This window comes from Ammodytes marinus (assembly GCF_949987685.1).
Source record: "Ammodytes marinus genome assembly, chromosome: 15".
NCBI classification, from domain to species: Eukaryota; Metazoa; Chordata; class Actinopteri; order Uranoscopiformes; family Ammodytidae; genus Ammodytes; species Ammodytes marinus.
The window spans coordinates 13,978,338-13,995,941 of record NC_137219.1 but is presented as its reverse complement, the minus strand read 5'-3'; the positions used below and the strand labels follow the sequence as shown (position 1 = coordinate 13,995,941).

Sequence of the window (17,604 nt, the reverse complement as noted above, 5' to 3'; positions counted from 1 at the left end):
TAAATGATCCTATCTAAGGAAAAGCGGATAATGAGAAATCCTCATCAATTTAAAACATGCTAACACTGAAAAATGAATCATGCAGAAATCATAAAGGGAACTAAAACAAAAATAATGAACCATAAATAGACAAACTTTTAAAATGTCATTAGAAGAAAACAGTATAATTTAAAGTAATATAATAGACTTGAGCGGTCATTGTACAGATCTGATACAAAACCATGAATTTGGCTCTGCACTCACTGGCTCAGGCATATCACAGCTTCCTTAGTGGAATAAACAGTATATAGAGGGTGTGTGTGCTATTCTGTATTTCTGAACAGCTTAGTAACAAATCTGGAAGTACTGGCTGGGAGACTTGACGGGGCTGCGATAACTGGGTGTATCGAGGAGAGAGTACGGAGACAGAGTCCCTGACTTTCTCAAGTGGAGGCTTAAATTGGGGGTCTTTCTGGCTGGTGGCACCTTGGCGGCACCGGCCTTTTTAGCCTTGCTGCTTTCTGTTGGGGTTGGTTGGGGGCTGGCGGCTGTATGGGCCGTTATAGCCGAAGCCGCGGGGCTGCAGCTGGTCCCCCTCCCTTTGGCAGAGCGGCTGAGGTAAATCTGTACCGTGACTATAATGTAGACAAGAGCAGAGGAGCCGATGGTGGAGAGGGGTGGAGGTTTGCCGGGGCCGGTAGGGCAGAGGAGGCCAAACAGGGTGGAAGGGACAGGGAGTGTAAAGGGTGGTAGGAGGTTGGTAGAATAAGTTAGACAGATAATGGCTCTTTTTTTTGTGTCACATTGAATTAAATGAAATTGCCAAGGACACAAACAAACAAAAGGAAACTATAGGGAGATTCCTATTAGAAACAACCAACATGTTGACCACTATCATCAGTAGTTTGGAGTGTCTAAATCAGTGCTTCCAAAGCTTGGGGTCAAGACCCACACGCGGGGCCAATAGAATTATCCGGGTGGCCTCCAGGTGATTCATGTTGCAGGAAAGAAGCGCAATAATGTTGTGGTACTAAAAATGTACTGTAGAATATATTTTTGTCGACGCTTAAGTAAATTCCAAGATGTGTCCTGGAAAGACTAATATCTTTTTATCAATTTAACTAAAACTAGTTATAGCAATATGGAGTCTTTTAGTCAGCTGAATACAAACAAAAAAAGATTTTTGTGCATTCGATTCAACATTTACAGAGGATAAAGTTTACGGTGATGAATTAGCGAGTTTACAGGCCTAGCTTTAAGTCTCCTATTTTTGGTCATATACGAGACATGGAACATGAGAAACCTAGTTATTAATATCCCTCACAATCTGTCTCTATGTTCTGTTCACTAGGCCTACCAAATATATAATGATGTAAACAACATGCAACAATATCCTGGTTTCTGTCAGAGTATAACAGGTAGCCAGGATAAGCTGTTCAAATAAGAAAAACCTAACCAGGATACGCCAAAAACCTGATCATAACCACCATACAACAAGTGCGCATGTAAATGCACCTTATGTCTATGCCTTTTTTCCTTAAAATAACAGGAATTTACCAGTAAACTTCTTAGGAAATGATGGACATACACATGTGTCTTTGCCTTTTTGTTGTGAAATACTGGACAGTTTTACATCTACAGGCCTTGAATTATAAGGAAAGAACACAAAAATATCTTTCTGATTAAATGGCTCACAGCACAAAAAGCCACGTAAAAAGACATGACAGACGTTGTGCATGTTGTGCGTATGACTCAAGCAATCACTGCATTATTTTTAGGGGTCACAAGCTAAACATTTTGAGAACCACTGGTCTAGATGGTTACATGGGTAAACATAATGGATGGTTGTTTAAAGAAGAAATAACCCTGTAAAAAGACTGGGTAAAAAGCAATATATCCGGGAGGAAATGAGCTTCAACTCTCTTTAAGCCTTTTTAAAATTCCTGGCAGCTTTGTGAATTCTTTGCTGAAGGAGACTTCACACAGACACTTCAGGCCACGTGGGAAAACTGCAATCAGCTAAAATCAAACAGGCTTCCATAGAAACTATAGCCAAAGAAGAGACTGAATGTATTTGTGATGCAAATACACTTCAAGGACAGGAAAATAATAAAAGCAGCGGCAAATCCACTTGCTCGGTGAGTAATCTCAAGCGAAAAACGCCGAAAAACTCAAAGCCACTGCCAGGAAGTGTCAGAAATCTTTGTGTTGTTACTATGGTGACAGAGGCTAAATGTCTACGAGCAAAAGCGAGGCTGTGAGCAAGCACACACAAGTACACACGTTTTGGTGAAGCAGCAGCTTCATCAGCAGGTAAACAACACACGTGGAGACACACAAGTGCACTGCAAACACCGCAATCAATCTCAGATCTCGGTGGAGGTTAGGTAGGGTGTGTGTGCCTGTGTTTGTTTATTTCAGTCTAAAGACAATAAAGGGAAGGCAACTTTCTCACACACACACTTTGTCAACCCACTCCTGCCCCCTGTCTGGACAGCTCTGTGGTCACTGCACCAAAGGGAATCTCTACGTTCTCGTATAACACCAGACATCCCAACAGGATACACATATCAAATTTCAAAATAAAAGTCCTGGTTTTATCCATCGTAGAGATCGAAACAAAAAAAAGGTCAGCAGTGGCCAGAGAGCTGTGTGGTGGCAGGGGCTTTGGGGGGAGGGGAGGAGGACAAGGAGGAGGAGGGTGGGGGAGCCTACCTTTGCAGTGGGTCACACGTCGCATCCCTTTGTAAAGGTCACAGAGAAAGACACAAGCACCAGGTGAGGGGGGTGGCATGGCTTCCTCGCTTCCTGGTCTCTGTGCTAATGTGAGTGCACTTCCTTTGAACAGCAGCTTCATGTCCGTTTTGCTCTTAATGAACCAGTGCTCCTCCTCCCTTTAGTGGTCTCAATCAATCAGTGCTGCATTTCCTGCATGTTGGTGTCCCCACCCTCTGCTCCTATGTGGCGAGTCATTACATTTATTTGCCTTCTGATGTTTTTCTACTACTGCAATGATCATTTGTTGTTTGTTTACTGTAACCCATGGGAAACTTGTGTCTGAGACGACGCCCTGATCTAAGCATGCCGCTTTGCAGGAGATGAATTGTCAAAAAATGTACTCAAAGGTACAATGACTTTGTTGTTACAGTGATAATATATTAACCCTGGGACTAATATCCTCCTAATAGTTAGCATCCTACATCACTCAGCATTAGCCTCAGAGACATTTTAACAGCATTATTATGCTACACTTGCACAGTCGTAGAATGAGATGTGATTTATTTCTGGGGAAATTAATCTGATGGTTCAGTGTTGTTTATATAAAAATTGGAATCAGGAGTGTAAACCAAATGTGTACAAAAACAAACAGCAGTTCAATTTACACATAAATCAATAGCACGCTGGAGATGGACATCCTCATCAATCATTGCATTTCATAAGTAGTTCCATTGTCATTGTTGCAATGCGGCTCCTACTTTTATTTTGAAGAATAAACTGTGTGCCATTCACTTCAATTCTATTGTAAACTTTTTTAGCCTCAGCCTTTTAGGTTTTGTATATTTCTTTCAAAGATTATGTCATAAACTACTGAAAAATCGGACAGAAAAATTTGATAAATCATGAGCTAATTTAGTTTAGTCTTAGTTGGGTTGTAGGATGCTGTGTAAAGATGAAGCTATCTATACTAAAATAAGGGAAATTTCTAGTATTTCTCAATCTTATTTTCATTTTTACAGCCATACTGCTAACTTTGCACTGACAACCTCTATTGGAGAGATTTTAAAAAATCGGAAGAGCTTTCAGATGCTCTGGCTACTTCCCACTATTACAGTTTTAATCAAACCATAGTCAGAATGGCCACGTCATTATCATAATTTGGCCTTTAATTGAAAAACAAACAAAAAATTAAATTAAATAAAAATCATACATAACTAAAGATCAATACAAACAAAGCAAAGAGTGATTTTTTTAAAGAAAAGGTGAATGGAAGTCTGGATGTGGGGATGTAGTAGTGGATGACAAATTAAGGAATGGGTCTTGGAGAGGATGAATGTTGGACACTGACATTTAAGTCACAACAAGCCCTCAGTGGTCCTCTGTGTGCAGAGAACAGATCAAGGCATTCACTCCAATTCTAGTCGATGACTAGTCGAAATTGTTTTGGGAATTGACCAAAGATCAATAAATTCTTCATTATTTTTTGACAGGAGTCTTTCAAGAGAGCATTGACCTGCAACTGACACAGGGATCCACTGAGCATGTGCGAGGGCTCTCATTGGGTTATATCAATACATAAAATGATCACAGCTGTTGGGGCTCCAGGGCCATTAAGGTGCCTCTAGTTCTTACCTGCATTGAACACTGGATCCCTCTGTTTGCTGCAAAGTAAATGAGTAAACAGACAGCTGTCATTCAGTGTATACCGCCTCCAGATAAAACCATTTAATGTTTTTAAAGTGCTCTTTAAAGGAGACCAGTGTGTTTTCTGGTGGCAAGAATGAACTCAGAACAGAAAGAGGACTTCCATCATGTGTGGACAGAAAGCACCACATTGATCTTTGAAAATTAACCACATGACTTCAGATTTACCTGTCGCTTCTTTTGCCACTGGAATTGCTGCCGGTGGATCCGGCACGGTTTCGGTTGCCCTTCTCGCCCGAATCTTTGCGTCCAAGAGTTCCCATATGTTCGTTTGAGTTGGCCCTCCTCACAGTGCTGTGGTGGGGAGGGAAGGTGGACAGAGGCAAGAGGAGACAAGAGGGGAGGAGGGGGAAGCACAAGAGAATAGGTCATAAAACGTCCTGACGCTGCTTTTCTAAAAATGCCCTCTGGTAAAGTTTTCCTCTGAAAAAATTGCTTTTGAAAGAACATACAAGGAAGGTGTATTTACTTTAATGTGTGTGTGTGTGTGTGTGTGTGTGTGTGTGTGTGTGTGTGTGTGTGTGTGTGTGTGTGTGTGTGTGTATGTGTGTTTGCCACAGTGTCAAAAAGAATTTGCACCAAACCAAAAGAGATGTGGATATTTGTTGTTTCCTCACTTATACACAGTTTTTTTCTACTCCCCTCTGGTGATCTTAGTCACAATGTCAGTACACAGACCTAGCTGTGCAAATCTGCATATTAGTGGTGCAGACAGCCTGCCTAGTCCAAACAATGAAAAGGCTCCATCAGCAACCCAATGGCCAGTAGGCCCAGTCACCTAATCCACCCCTATGGGAGAAAGGTCCATTCAAATCCTAATACTGGCCTGTGGCCGTTATCCCTTCAGGAGAGCGTGTGTGTTTGTTCAGTAAAGGGCAGAATGGAACAGAAAGAAGAGAGAGAGAGAGAGAGAGAGAGAGAGAGAGAGAGAGAGAGAGAAAGAGAAAGAGAGAGGGAGAGAGAGAGAGAGATTGTAACTGTTGTTTGCTATGTTATCCCATGAGGAATCATAGTAATTGGACCACAGGGTATTGGGGAAAGCTGTTGTGTGTGTTTGCCAACACTGAAGGGACTGTGTGACCAATCTGCAGTTAAGACTTATCCCAGACACAAATACAGCAAACTACACAAACAGGTCTCCAAAGAGCAACACTTTAAATAACAAGCACTGAATGACAAGTGGTGAATACAAGCAATGGGACAATAATAAATGAACCTGGTGATTTAATAATTGAAAGTATTGTTTAGTATGCATCGGATATGGGGATGCGGCCATGATGAAGTTATATTGTGAGCAGTAACTCATTGATCCTCTCACCTGAGGGGCAGATAGAGGATTCTGGTTGGGCGAGACAGAGAGTACAAACTGGACAGATTGGCAGGACGTCACATGGTAGGCGGACGGACGGACATAAACAGGAAATAACATCATAGTAGGAAAAGGACACACTATCAGAGAGAGAGACAATACAAGAGAGGGGACATGCAGGACTGGAAAGATGGGGAGACACAGACAACACAAGGGGACGGCAGACGACTCCAGTTCAATCTGAATGGATCAAAATTAAATCTAATCTTTTAAAATGTTTAATTAAACTTTGGGAGATTTCTATGAGAAGGATTGTGTTGATGTGTTTTGAACATTACGTGTAAGTCAAAATTCAAATCCTCTGCTCAGTACAGCAGCAAGAAAAGTCATTCATAATTGCTTCATTAACATCCAAGCATAACCTAAGGTCATGTGCTCTGGATTTTTGGGTGGGAATTGGAAGATTTGAATCTACCTTAAGGAAATGGGAAACATATGCAGAATGGGTACACTTGATAAGGAAAGCTTGAAACCATTCAGAGAAACCCAATAAGAATTCTAGAACAACAAGGAAATACACCAAACAAACAGACCAAATCACATTTCCTTTCTTGCTTGGTGTTTGTAGTCTGCTTTCTATCAATCATCGTCACACCGGTTACATTTCAATCCGTGGAACCATTTCTTTAATGCCTTCTCCGATAAACTTCAAGGAGAGAGTCAGCGAGAATTACAAAGTATCATATTTCAGTTTTGGAAAAATATCTCCGAAACAGTAATAAACGTATAGCCTACCCTACATGCGCCGATTTTCCAAGAAAATAACGCCACAGGGAGTTCACAGCTGTTTGGAGCGGAACTGGTTCCCTACTGTCTGCATAGCTTCATCTGATTATGGTAATGTCATTCAGAGATCATGGGAAAAGGCTATTGTTCCCCCTGACAGGAAAGATTGATAACCTGTGCTCCACATGCACGTATAAAGACACACACACACACACACACACACACACACACACACACACACACACACAGAAGCAGGGACGGCTATGACAGCACTGTTTCTCTGTTTATCAGCCCTGTTAAATGTCAGTCGCTTGTGTTGATAAAAAGCCAGAAATGCAGCGATTTACCACTCGGCATGTGGCACAGACAGGCACGATTGAGGCAAATAAAAATGTCTGGAAAGAAAGACATCATGCAAGACTTGCAACAAAGTGATGTTTTCGTTCCCCTCCTCACCTCTTGTTGGCTGGTGTGCTGGGGTCCTTCCTGGATCCAGATCCAGATGGGGAGGGCAGACCGCTGCCTTTCTTTGGTAGGATGGTCCCGTTGTTTACAGTGGGCCGTAACGGCAGGGTGGCGATCATTGGTCTCGCTGCAAGAAATAAGGACAACAGCAGGGTGTGTTCAGAAACAAGGTGGACACAAGACTAATGTTAGGGTAGAGTAACGTGAGAGTGATAGGAAGTGTAGTGGAGAGCCTCCTATGTCTGTTTCTACAACAAGTATTATTGTGTTTGACATGTTGTTCTGTAGTTTTCACACTGTTCATTGTTGTTATTTGCAGTCCGTGTTTTTTATTTTTGTTTGTTGCTGGTTAATGTACCAATGATAGCAGTAAATAATGTCACACACGGTCATGTAAATTGATACATGGTGTGCCAATTATTATTGCAGCCTTAAACATCAAACATATGAAGTACTTCCTCACACTCTTCAGTGAAGGGTCAAATCAGATAATTGCAGTGTCATATATCATAATGATTAAAGTAAAGCTTCATATACCAGAGAAATCCTTAATGTATTACAAATATGAATAATCGTATTGTTAACTTATTTTCTAAATAATATTATTCAATTTAAAAAATGTTCCCATACAGCTGACCGGTGTTTCCAAATGACTCCTGCCGCAGTCATTTGGAAACACATGGGGTTTAACTAAACAGAAGAGACACACGCACAAATGCACACACACACGCACGCGCACACACACACACACAAGCACGCACGCATGCACGCACGCACGCACGCACACACACACACACACACACACACAGTGTGAATGCCAGTCAGGCAAGCCAAGAAGAAACAAATCCAAGCTGCAGCTTTATCTGCAGTGATAAATATTTAATCAACCCTTTTCGTCCATCAGACACACACACACACACACACACACACACACACACACACACACACACACACGCACACGCACGCACACACACGCAGGCCTACAGTCACAAACTGCTCTGTTATCTTCCATGTAGTAATTACCCAGCAGGGGCGATGCAAGGCTGTAATTTTGTTAGCATGTTAAAGAAGATGGATGTGTTTTTGTGTGTGTCCAGGACTTTACATGTGCGGCCTGCATGCTCGGGTTAAGCTCTTTGAAGCAGATCATTGGGCTTCAGTGTCAGGGCGCAGGCTACGGGCTCCCTGCAGCTAAAAGTGGAGAACAATAAAGGACTCTAGCTCTGAGTCTGAGTCATCCTCCAGCTCCCGCATCAATCTGAAACTTTAGCTGTCCAAAGTTTTTCCTGGGAGACTTAAACAGGCAGTACCCCCATAATCATAATCTGTTTCTGTTTCATCGCTCAGATGCACATCCGAGGACACAGAAAAGGCAAAAAATGCAGCTGATTTCACATGCGGAACCACATCCGCCTTTTGGGTGAAGACTGAGGCTATTTGAGAGACAGACTGTATCAAACACATCTCAGATATCATGCAAGGCGAAAGTGTATCATCAATATGGATGCTCAGTGCTCAAATTATTCTCATTCTGTGAAGATTTTCTTTTCTCTAAACTTTTGTTAAGTCTGCTTTTTGCATTTCTCACGGTGTTCTCACTGAGAGAACAGATGAGACCAAGCTGCATTGGGCTGTGTGGTGACAGGTGCAGGGAGCAATAGTCAAATAAAGTAAATTAGAAAGTAAAGTGAGAAGTTAAGTAAATTAAGAGTAGTCTTGTAGCTGAATTTAACTTTGGACAGATGTGGTGTTTCAACAATGAAAAGTTGGACATTTTTGTCAGTATGCTTATTCACTGCTTTGTCCATAGTTCCTGTTATTTTGTACATTTGACATCACATCATTTGGTTTGGGCATCTTTGGGTCTATCTTTATCTACAGTTTAATCCATTAACAGAAAGGTCACAAAAGTACAAAAGTACTGTAACGTGTATTTTGCGGCTCATTCTCACAAATGTTGCATGACAGTCAGACTCTGTCCCCTGGTCAACATTAAATCTATTTTTAACCGTGTCTCTGGCCTCAAGCAGTGCAGTACTGTGTGTTTCTAGTGAAATATTACACGTTATGCAACATAGCGGCAGCAGGCAGTGACTGAAATGTGCGTGTATGTAAACATACAAACAGGTGGGGTTAGTGCAGACAGACTTCAATGTCAGCCTACCTGGCTTCCCAACATTGCTGTCTGTTGAGGGAGACTTTCTCATCAAAGAAGGGACTATAGACATAACGCACCACACGATTAACGTCACGACAAGAGTCCAGGAGAAGGGGGAGGCAGGAGGGAGAGGGAGAGAGGAAGGGGAGATTGACAGCTTGTCAGAGAAAAGGGATTTAAATCATCAGAAGAGAGAGAGAGAGAGAGAGAAAACAATGTGGAAAAGAAAAAAAAGAAAACCGCCAAAAATCTGTGTGTGAATCATACTTGTGTGTATGTTGTACTCGTGAATGTCAAATAACTATTAGAACTGAACACCTGCTCACCCTCCTGTGCACCGCAGCAGAAGATGAAACCCATAGAAAACATAGATTTTCATGGTGTAATTGTTACCTTTGGTAGGTCCTCTGCGGCCGCCCATGGCCTGCATCTCCTCGGACACATTGAGCCGGCGCACCACGTCGGCCAGAGCAGACTTCAGCAGCTGGATCTCGTCCTCCTGCATCTGGACCCTCTGCTCCAGGGAGGCGATGCGGTCCGTCACCTCCATACTGCTCGCTGCCGACGCACTGTCATCTGAGGAAACATGGTGAACTCGGGTCAGGGATGTGCAAAATGTCGCCGGTATAGTGGCCACTGGTCACATAGTGGCATTTGACTTTATATCGAATATACGTTTTTTTTTTTTTTAGTTGCTAATAGAATATATTACTTTTTAATATATTGCAGTTGCTTCTGGTTTTAGCAAGATTGGGGCTTTAGAAACTTTAAAGTTTTCATTCATCATTTCATTTTCAGTCGGTTTAACACCCTTTTTGAAAGAGAAGTTATTTTTCTGTTTTTTAAATTCAGAAAATTCATCACTGTCTAAACTAACAAAGAAACAATCAAACAAACGTTGCCTGTGTTTTCTCTTTGAAAGGAAACCAGGAAGGTATTAATTGACATCCCTACAATTGTTGGTTGGTTGTGTGATTCTACAATCCAATGTCTTTTTAGACCTTTGCTTTTAATCAATATAGAATGCAGATGGAGACAAAAAAAAGGCTAGAAAGGAAAAATGTAAAGCCAGGGATGGGAAACAAACAGCAAACTCCGTTCAAAACAGGAGACTTTCATGCTTTCATACTTTCAGATGTCCTAACCTGGAAAAGCTTTTGCCTTGTATGATTCAAACAGTGGACTGATTTTCTATTCAAACCCTCAGTCTTGAGCCTTAATGTAATGTCTGTCTGTTTCTTGAGTTTAAACGAACTGAACAAATTATTTTCACCTCTCCACCTGACACCCTGTTAGAGGCAAAGCCTAGGCCACAAGGGTCCACTTCATTAATGATTACACACACGCGTGCGCACGCACACACGCGCACACACACACACACACACACGCACGCACGCACGCACGCACACACACACACACACACACACACACACACGCACACACACACACACACACACACACAGAAATACAACACAAAGGGTACCCTCCATTAAGACTTTGATGTCACAGTGGCTTGATGAAATATTAATGTAAATCACTGCTGTGTTTTCCCTGCAGACTTGCAATAACAGTATGATGCATTATGCATTAGAGTAAAGGCATCTGGTGATTAGGCAGATCTGCGTTCTGTGTTCCCTCTGAGAGTCTGAGCTGAATCCCGCCTACATGGTATCATTATTTAAATCGAAGGAAGCTCTTGACTTCTGTAAATAGAAAATACAGATTTTTCAAAGTACCAAGTACAATGTGTTTAAACTCATGCGATCATGTGAAAGCAAAGTGTGTGACATGGGCCTCTGAATCTGAAGATAAACAATAACAGCTCCCTGACCAGAGCCTCTCCCTGAATATTTTCTAAAAGATCCTTTCGGTGTATGGTTCATACTAAGAAAAAAGTTAAATCGTTGCCGCACTAGGGAAATACTTGAGAAACGAGTAACGATTTTGCAACTGAACACAAAAAAGAGTCATAGCTTTATCATTTCTGGCACACACAAAAAACAATTTCAATCAATCTGAAATTCTCTCAGATACATTTCTTCTTAAATACCTGCACAATTTTTGCAGACAATGTAACATATTTAGGTCAAAAACCCCATTAAACGCAGTCAGACTTTTCAACTACATGTAAAAAAGTATACTAAAAATATGATAATCTGACAAAATGTATTTTTTGTGAATAAGCGTGTTTGATTTTCAAGACCATCACACCTTTTTATGCATCACAACACGTATTCAGAAGTATAAAATCCCATACGCTCTAATGGAAGTCATTTTAATTTAATTGTCAGAATATGCCAGGAAAGCAATTTCACAGATTTGTTCATGATTGGGCGAACTCCATTAGCAAGCTGGTTATGAATTGTCATAGGGAGGGAGACCTTCATGAGACAGGATGGTGAATTGACGCATTAGGCAAATGGGGCACTTGACGCTTGTACCAGAAAATGGAAATCTGAACAGATTTGGAAAGGCTAAATCAACCAGTTACTAATCACACATAAAAAACACTAGCTATAGCCACATGCACGCACCCACCCACACACCCACACACACACACACACACACACACACACACACACACACACACACACACACACACACACACACACACACACACACACACACACACACACACACACACACACACACACACACACACACACACACACACACACAGACATTAAAGTGTCCTCTGGTGCCCTGTTTTATGTTGCAGGAACCCCTTTAGTCTTGTGATAAATAGCTTGCTGGACAAACAGATTTCACTATCACACCATCACAACGACAGCTCTCCCAGCCCACCCAGTGAGAATCCATGATGAAATCTCCCCATCTAGACAAATGGGCACAATCAAACACACAAGAAAAGGTGTCTGCTTTTATACGCTCATACATGCCCTCACAGGCAGATTTTCTACTCAAAAGGAAATCCTGTCCTGTTTCAGCGCACACACAGCTCCAATCTTACTTCTTCATCTGAACACACGTCTACATCCTTATAACATTCTGCTCACCTGATTTGAAGCAGTCCTTGTTCATATTCTCATGCCAGTGTGTGTCACAGTGTGGATATCCAGAGATAACGCTTCTTTTATCTGTTCAGCATCTGTTGTGGGTCTGCTCCCAACACCGACACAATGACACCATGACACCATGACACCATCAGGCATTGAAATACAATGACTGGCTGTCACAGCACCGATTCCCCCGGCTCTGCTCTAACATCCTCCGTCTCTGTCTCCCTAGTCCCCACAGTTAAAAACTTCTGGGGCAAGGGACCGCCACAATAACACATTCACAGGCAGGGCAGGGAATCAGAAAGGGCAGTGGAGCAAACATTTGGTGTATTTTTCACAGAAGAATGTGTGTTTTTGAAAGTGAAACACTGAGTGTGGATGTGGCTAAATTTGCTACATCAGTCGTTGGGGGCACAAGTCGCTGCTTTCTGTCCAGGGAGTCAGAATCAGGGAGATGTCAATATTCAATTAACAACACATCCATCAGCATATTTACACCCCTGGACACTTGTGTCTCGCTGTCATCCCCACAAGAGCAGATCATTACACACCACCAATCTCCCCTCGCTCACACCTGTCAACCCACTGCTTAAATTACTTAATTTCTTCCCATGTATCTGTGGGAGCTTTTCTCAGACTGGCTTTCTTTCTGGTCCTGTTTCATTATCTGATCAATGCTTGGCTGGGTCACAAATCGGAGATGGATCTCTGAGCCTATCTATCTGCTGCTAGCCATAATGCATTGTGACACGCTGCTCCCTATTACCTTCCCTAAGCGAGGCCTTGCCATTCTGGCAGGACCACCTGCCTCCTCAAGTGCATGTCCATTACTTCAGCCACAATGACTCAATGAAGGGCAACTTTAAAAAACAGCCACTCTCCACACTTCACCTTTCCCTGCTCTAAAATAACAACACCCACCTCCTTCTTTGTATTCTCCATCTTATTCCTGAGTCATGTTCTGACCTCGCCACCATCAATAATGAACACTGGTGCATAGACACATGCTCTGACCCATTCCCCCCTTCTGCACTCTCATTTACCACAAAGATCAATACACTGAAGGCGTAAAAAGACTAACATCGTCCCGGTCAACTGAGAGGGAGCACTTTCACATTTAGATAACTGCCCGTGAGGGTAAAATATCTTCTGCAGCAGCCCTGTGTTGACCTGAGCTATCTGGTTCTCTGCGCTTCAATATACAATACAAATGCACAGCTGCGAGGATGGCAATATAGGTACATCTTAAAGAATGAAAGAAAAAAATTATGTTAAGCACCGTAAAACCTCTCTCAGGAAATGTCATGATACCAGCTGTTTCACCGTGTGTTCCAGTGCTCCTGTCGACAATATCCCACGGACAACCAGAGTGATGGATGTCTATTTTCTTTCCCCTCCACGGTGTAGAGAAGACAAACATCAAGACTAAATTGACTGGATGGAAAGTTCAGTGGCCAGGTTAAGCCGCTCCACGATGGGGGGGTTCTGAAAAACCACAAGCAGTGTTTGCAGTAAAACCCCAACAGATCAAAGAGACAAGAGGCTGCAGGAAACCGCCTGTCACAACATTATATGACAACAATTCCTGTTTTCCAGAGACATAGAGGTGGTGCTGATGCCACACTGCTGCTGGCACATCAATTGACTTGCTGGACTCAGACAGCAGACAGCGCTTTGCCAACTGGGTTTAATTTCATATCGGCAATGCGCACGGCCAGGTGGTGCGCTGCCATGGTTTCAGCTGCTGCAGATTGTGCCTTCAGGAAAATCATTTCTCCCAAGAATGAGTCACACTTATTAAACAACCTGACTTTAGTTCAGTCTGCTGCTGACTTATACTAATGGAAGTCTGGACCTAATCATAATAAAATGCCCTGCAGGATTAAACAGTATGCCAGGAGACAGACAGGAAGACGTGTCGGTGCATAAGATGGAGACACAGTTTAATAAGATTGAATAAAAGTGAAGCAGTGGTGCTTTGGGCCAGACGCGTATGCTAACATGCTCACAATGAAAATACTCACATGCTATTTTTGGTATTGTTTTCACCATCTTAGGTTAAAGTATTACATCTGCTAATCGGCAGTGAATGGTAGCGCTAGATGAAAATCAGGCTATCATCAAAGTCATACGGATTCATCCTCGAGAGACCACAAATGGCTTTACAACATTTCATGGCAATCCATCTAATAGTGGTTGAGATATTTCCGTCTAGGCCAAAGTGGTGGCCCTATACTGACCAACAATGCCATCCATAGAGCCACACTGCTAGCACAGTTAAAGAGTGAGTTGACGGAAGACAAATTCTATATATACATTTTTTTTATCATATGCTGACGGAAAGACATGGAAAATGTCATTCTTGAAATTGCAGCAACAAGAAAAATTAAGTCTGCCCCAGGCATGAATGTCAGCAAGAATGAAAAATTGCAAAACCAATTTATTCAGAGATTTGGGAAGGGGGAAAAGAAAAAGAGAGAGATGGAGGAGAAAGACAGAGTTACTTAAAGGGTAATCAATCTCGAGTGTCACCTGCAACGAGGACAGGATGACCTGATGGAGGAGGAGGTGTATTAGCCAATCAACTGGGCAGATTATAGGGAGACAGACGCACGGTTTACAAGCTAGCTCTGATGGCTCCTGCTCCACCGGGGCTTAGGACACTAAAAATAGACAGAGGTGGATCTGAGGGGAAGCCCTCATGCAGGACCTGAGTAGAGGGGGGAGGAGAGGGGGGGGGGGGGGGGGCGGGGAGAGAAACACTGTGAGAGGGAGCGTTTGTTTTCATGTCGAGTAACTAAAAAAAGCACTCACAGGAGGGGAAGGGGGTCAAAGAGAGAAAGATGGAGCTGTTAATGCAGGTAGGTATGGGTCATAAAAAGCGTGCGTCTGGGTCATAGAGGAGCCAGAAGAGAGGCCAAACGACTCCCAAGAGAGATCCTATACTGTCCGCGTACGAACATGTTAAACCCTTCCTTCCTCCCATCAGTTGTTTCCTTCCTGGGGTCAAACTCAGGTCAAATGGGATGGGATGATACAGCTCCTCTCATCATCACTCAGACTCACAAGCACGGACACTTCCACTCGCAGCTTCATGCATACAATAACACTGTCAGCGTTTCTGTCCACCTGTACAGAGTCCTAAGGGACTGTACACAAATTATGTTTTTGGGGAGAGCAGAGAAGGGTGTTTTTTGTTTTTTTCCCCACACCCTCAGAATCATACTACAGCATTCCTGTGATGAAAATCAAGAACCACGTCCTTATAAATGATTGTTCTAGTGAGCTCAGTGAATCATATTTAGCTGTATGCAGAGGACATGTTTTTATTGAGTTGGCTTTGTATCATAACTGAAATAAATAAACAGAAAAATAAAATCATACACAAACTGAAATATAAGATTAACAATCCTTCCTATACCTTAGTCATTTTGGTGCAGTCCCTCAAGTATTTCTGAAGTGTGAGAAGCATGAATGCCAAAAAGAGAGAGATGATAGGGGGTGAAAAAGAACTTAAAAAAGGCATGGCCCATTGAGGCAGAACAACTCCTTAACTCTAACACACTCTCAATATGCGAACAACATGCTTTGGCAAAGCACACACACTTTTCACTGTCAAAGAGGAAGTGTTCACAGTGTGGCAGAGGGATTATGTTGGATATTTGGAGCAGATCTGCCTCAACGTTAGTGATCCCTAAACTCAGGGGGTTTGAGCTTAGCAGCCGGCTGGGTCTGTATTCTCTCTATCTCTCTCCCAAACCTATTTAACATTTCTCTCTGTTTGTCTCAGTCTCTCTCTCTTTGTTTTCAGCAGCAGTAGCCATTTAATGTAATAACACTTTTTAATTTGCTCTCTCTATGTAGTGATGTAGTGTAGTGTGGGGTGTCCGCCATTCCCACGCTAGAGTTGAATTACCTTCACATGCATGAGTGATTCCTGGAAAAGGATGCACTTTATTCTCTCCCTGCATCTGAAAAAGGTCTTTTATGCTCTTTTAACAACTATTATTAAGTCTTCTTCACGGTATTGCACGGCAGTAAGAGTTAAAGGATAAACAGGACTAGTATGTGGGATGAAAGAGGAGACCGTTGTGAAAATAGAGCCCAACAAAGCTGAAGCAGTTAAGTTGCCTTTGGACAAATTAATGTTACTGTAGGTAAAAGCAAAATTATAAGTTACACTAGCCAAAAACGGTTTCATTACAAAGAAGGGGTTAAGCAGGGCCCTGCCTTTAAAAAGGAACACAAAATACTTTGCAATCACAAGGGTGTCACAGTTTGGGGGAATTTTGCCAAATCAAGTTTGTAGCTGGTGATATACTTCATGTTTCTTTTGTTAAGAAATCCCATAGAAGCCATTATACGGTAAAACAGACAACCAAAGACCCTGAATGACAATGGAGCTCTTTGCTGCTGACTCATCACAATCAGTGTGGCAATTATAACGGCAACATTAATAATAAAAACGCCTGTGATATGGATTAGTATTCAACTGTTCGAACTGACAGAAATGTAACAAACAGCTGAAGAAAGATGTCATTTTTCTTGCTCTGACCACAGAAGCACTAAGTCATGCTTGGCAGCGACTCCAGGCTCTGACACAGGCCTCTTTCTCCCTCTGAACCTTTCTCTACATAAAACTGGGCTTTGTCCCCCGTCACAAACAAGCAGGAAGGAACAGGGGGCGGGACACTTGTTGTCCATCCAATATATATGTGTGTGTGTGTGTGTGTGTGTGTGTGTGTGTGTGTGTGTGTGTGTGTGTGTGTGTGTGCGTGTGCGTGTTGTTCCATCCAGTAACAGTGTTGTTATGGGAAACCAGATTTCCATGTTGCCAGAATGGTCTCACACACGTACAGACTAGAGACACTGTGATAGTCATTGAGCCAGACACTGTCACCATCAGGAACATCAGTCAGTCGTTATTCTGCCAGTGGAGAGAACACACAGGGGCATGATGGCAGCACTCAAGACAGTTGCACAATCCCCCCCCCACCCCCTCCAATGCACTCACACTGCTATTATGTCTGTGATGTTCAGTGCATTATTTTTGTTTTTATTATTTTGTGATGATTTACTATAACCAGCCATGTCTGCTTCTACACACTGTCTTCTTTTTTTTCCAGAAAAAGAGCTTTGTCATCACCAAGAAAACACACACACACACACACACACACACACACACACACACACACACACACACACACACACACACACACACACACAGACAGACAGACAGCCTTTAACATCCAGCTATATTCAGCTTGAGTGGGCAATAAACCTGACAAGGCCAGCTCATTACATTTTATTTGTGTTCTGTGGTCACAGTGGGCAGCTGCTGGGGACATGTGGGATGTTTTACAAGTATTTCGCTTTATTCAGTTATTAAATTCAATACTACCAACATCTGAGTGGACACAAATGCACCTGTAGGCCTACATTGCATTTGTTTCTGATTGTAAAGC

At 42.5% G+C, this 17,604-nt stretch overlaps 1 protein-coding gene across 4 annotated transcripts in view; it reads right to left on the bottom strand.

Annotated features, from left to right (window-relative positions):
* The window catches only part of eml1 (EMAP like 1), a 50,457-nt gene that overhangs the window by 11,689 nt on the left and 21,164 nt on the right, over positions 1-17,604 (bottom strand). For 3 of the 4 annotated variants that reach the window (XM_080042472.1, XM_080042469.1, XM_080042470.1), the window contains exons 2-6: positions 9,513-9,695; positions 6,953-7,088; positions 4,570-4,695; positions 4,330-4,358; positions 2,695-2,721 (exon numbers count right to left, since the gene is read on the bottom strand). In XM_080042472.1, coding sequence (XP_079898598.1) covers positions 2,695-2,721; positions 4,330-4,358; positions 4,570-4,695; positions 6,953-7,088; positions 9,513-9,695 — 501 coding nt within the window. The remainder of the gene's footprint in view (positions 1-2,694; positions 2,722-4,329; positions 4,359-4,569; positions 4,696-6,952; positions 7,089-9,512; positions 9,696-17,604) is intronic. The other variant, XM_080042471.1, reaches the window with a different exon arrangement.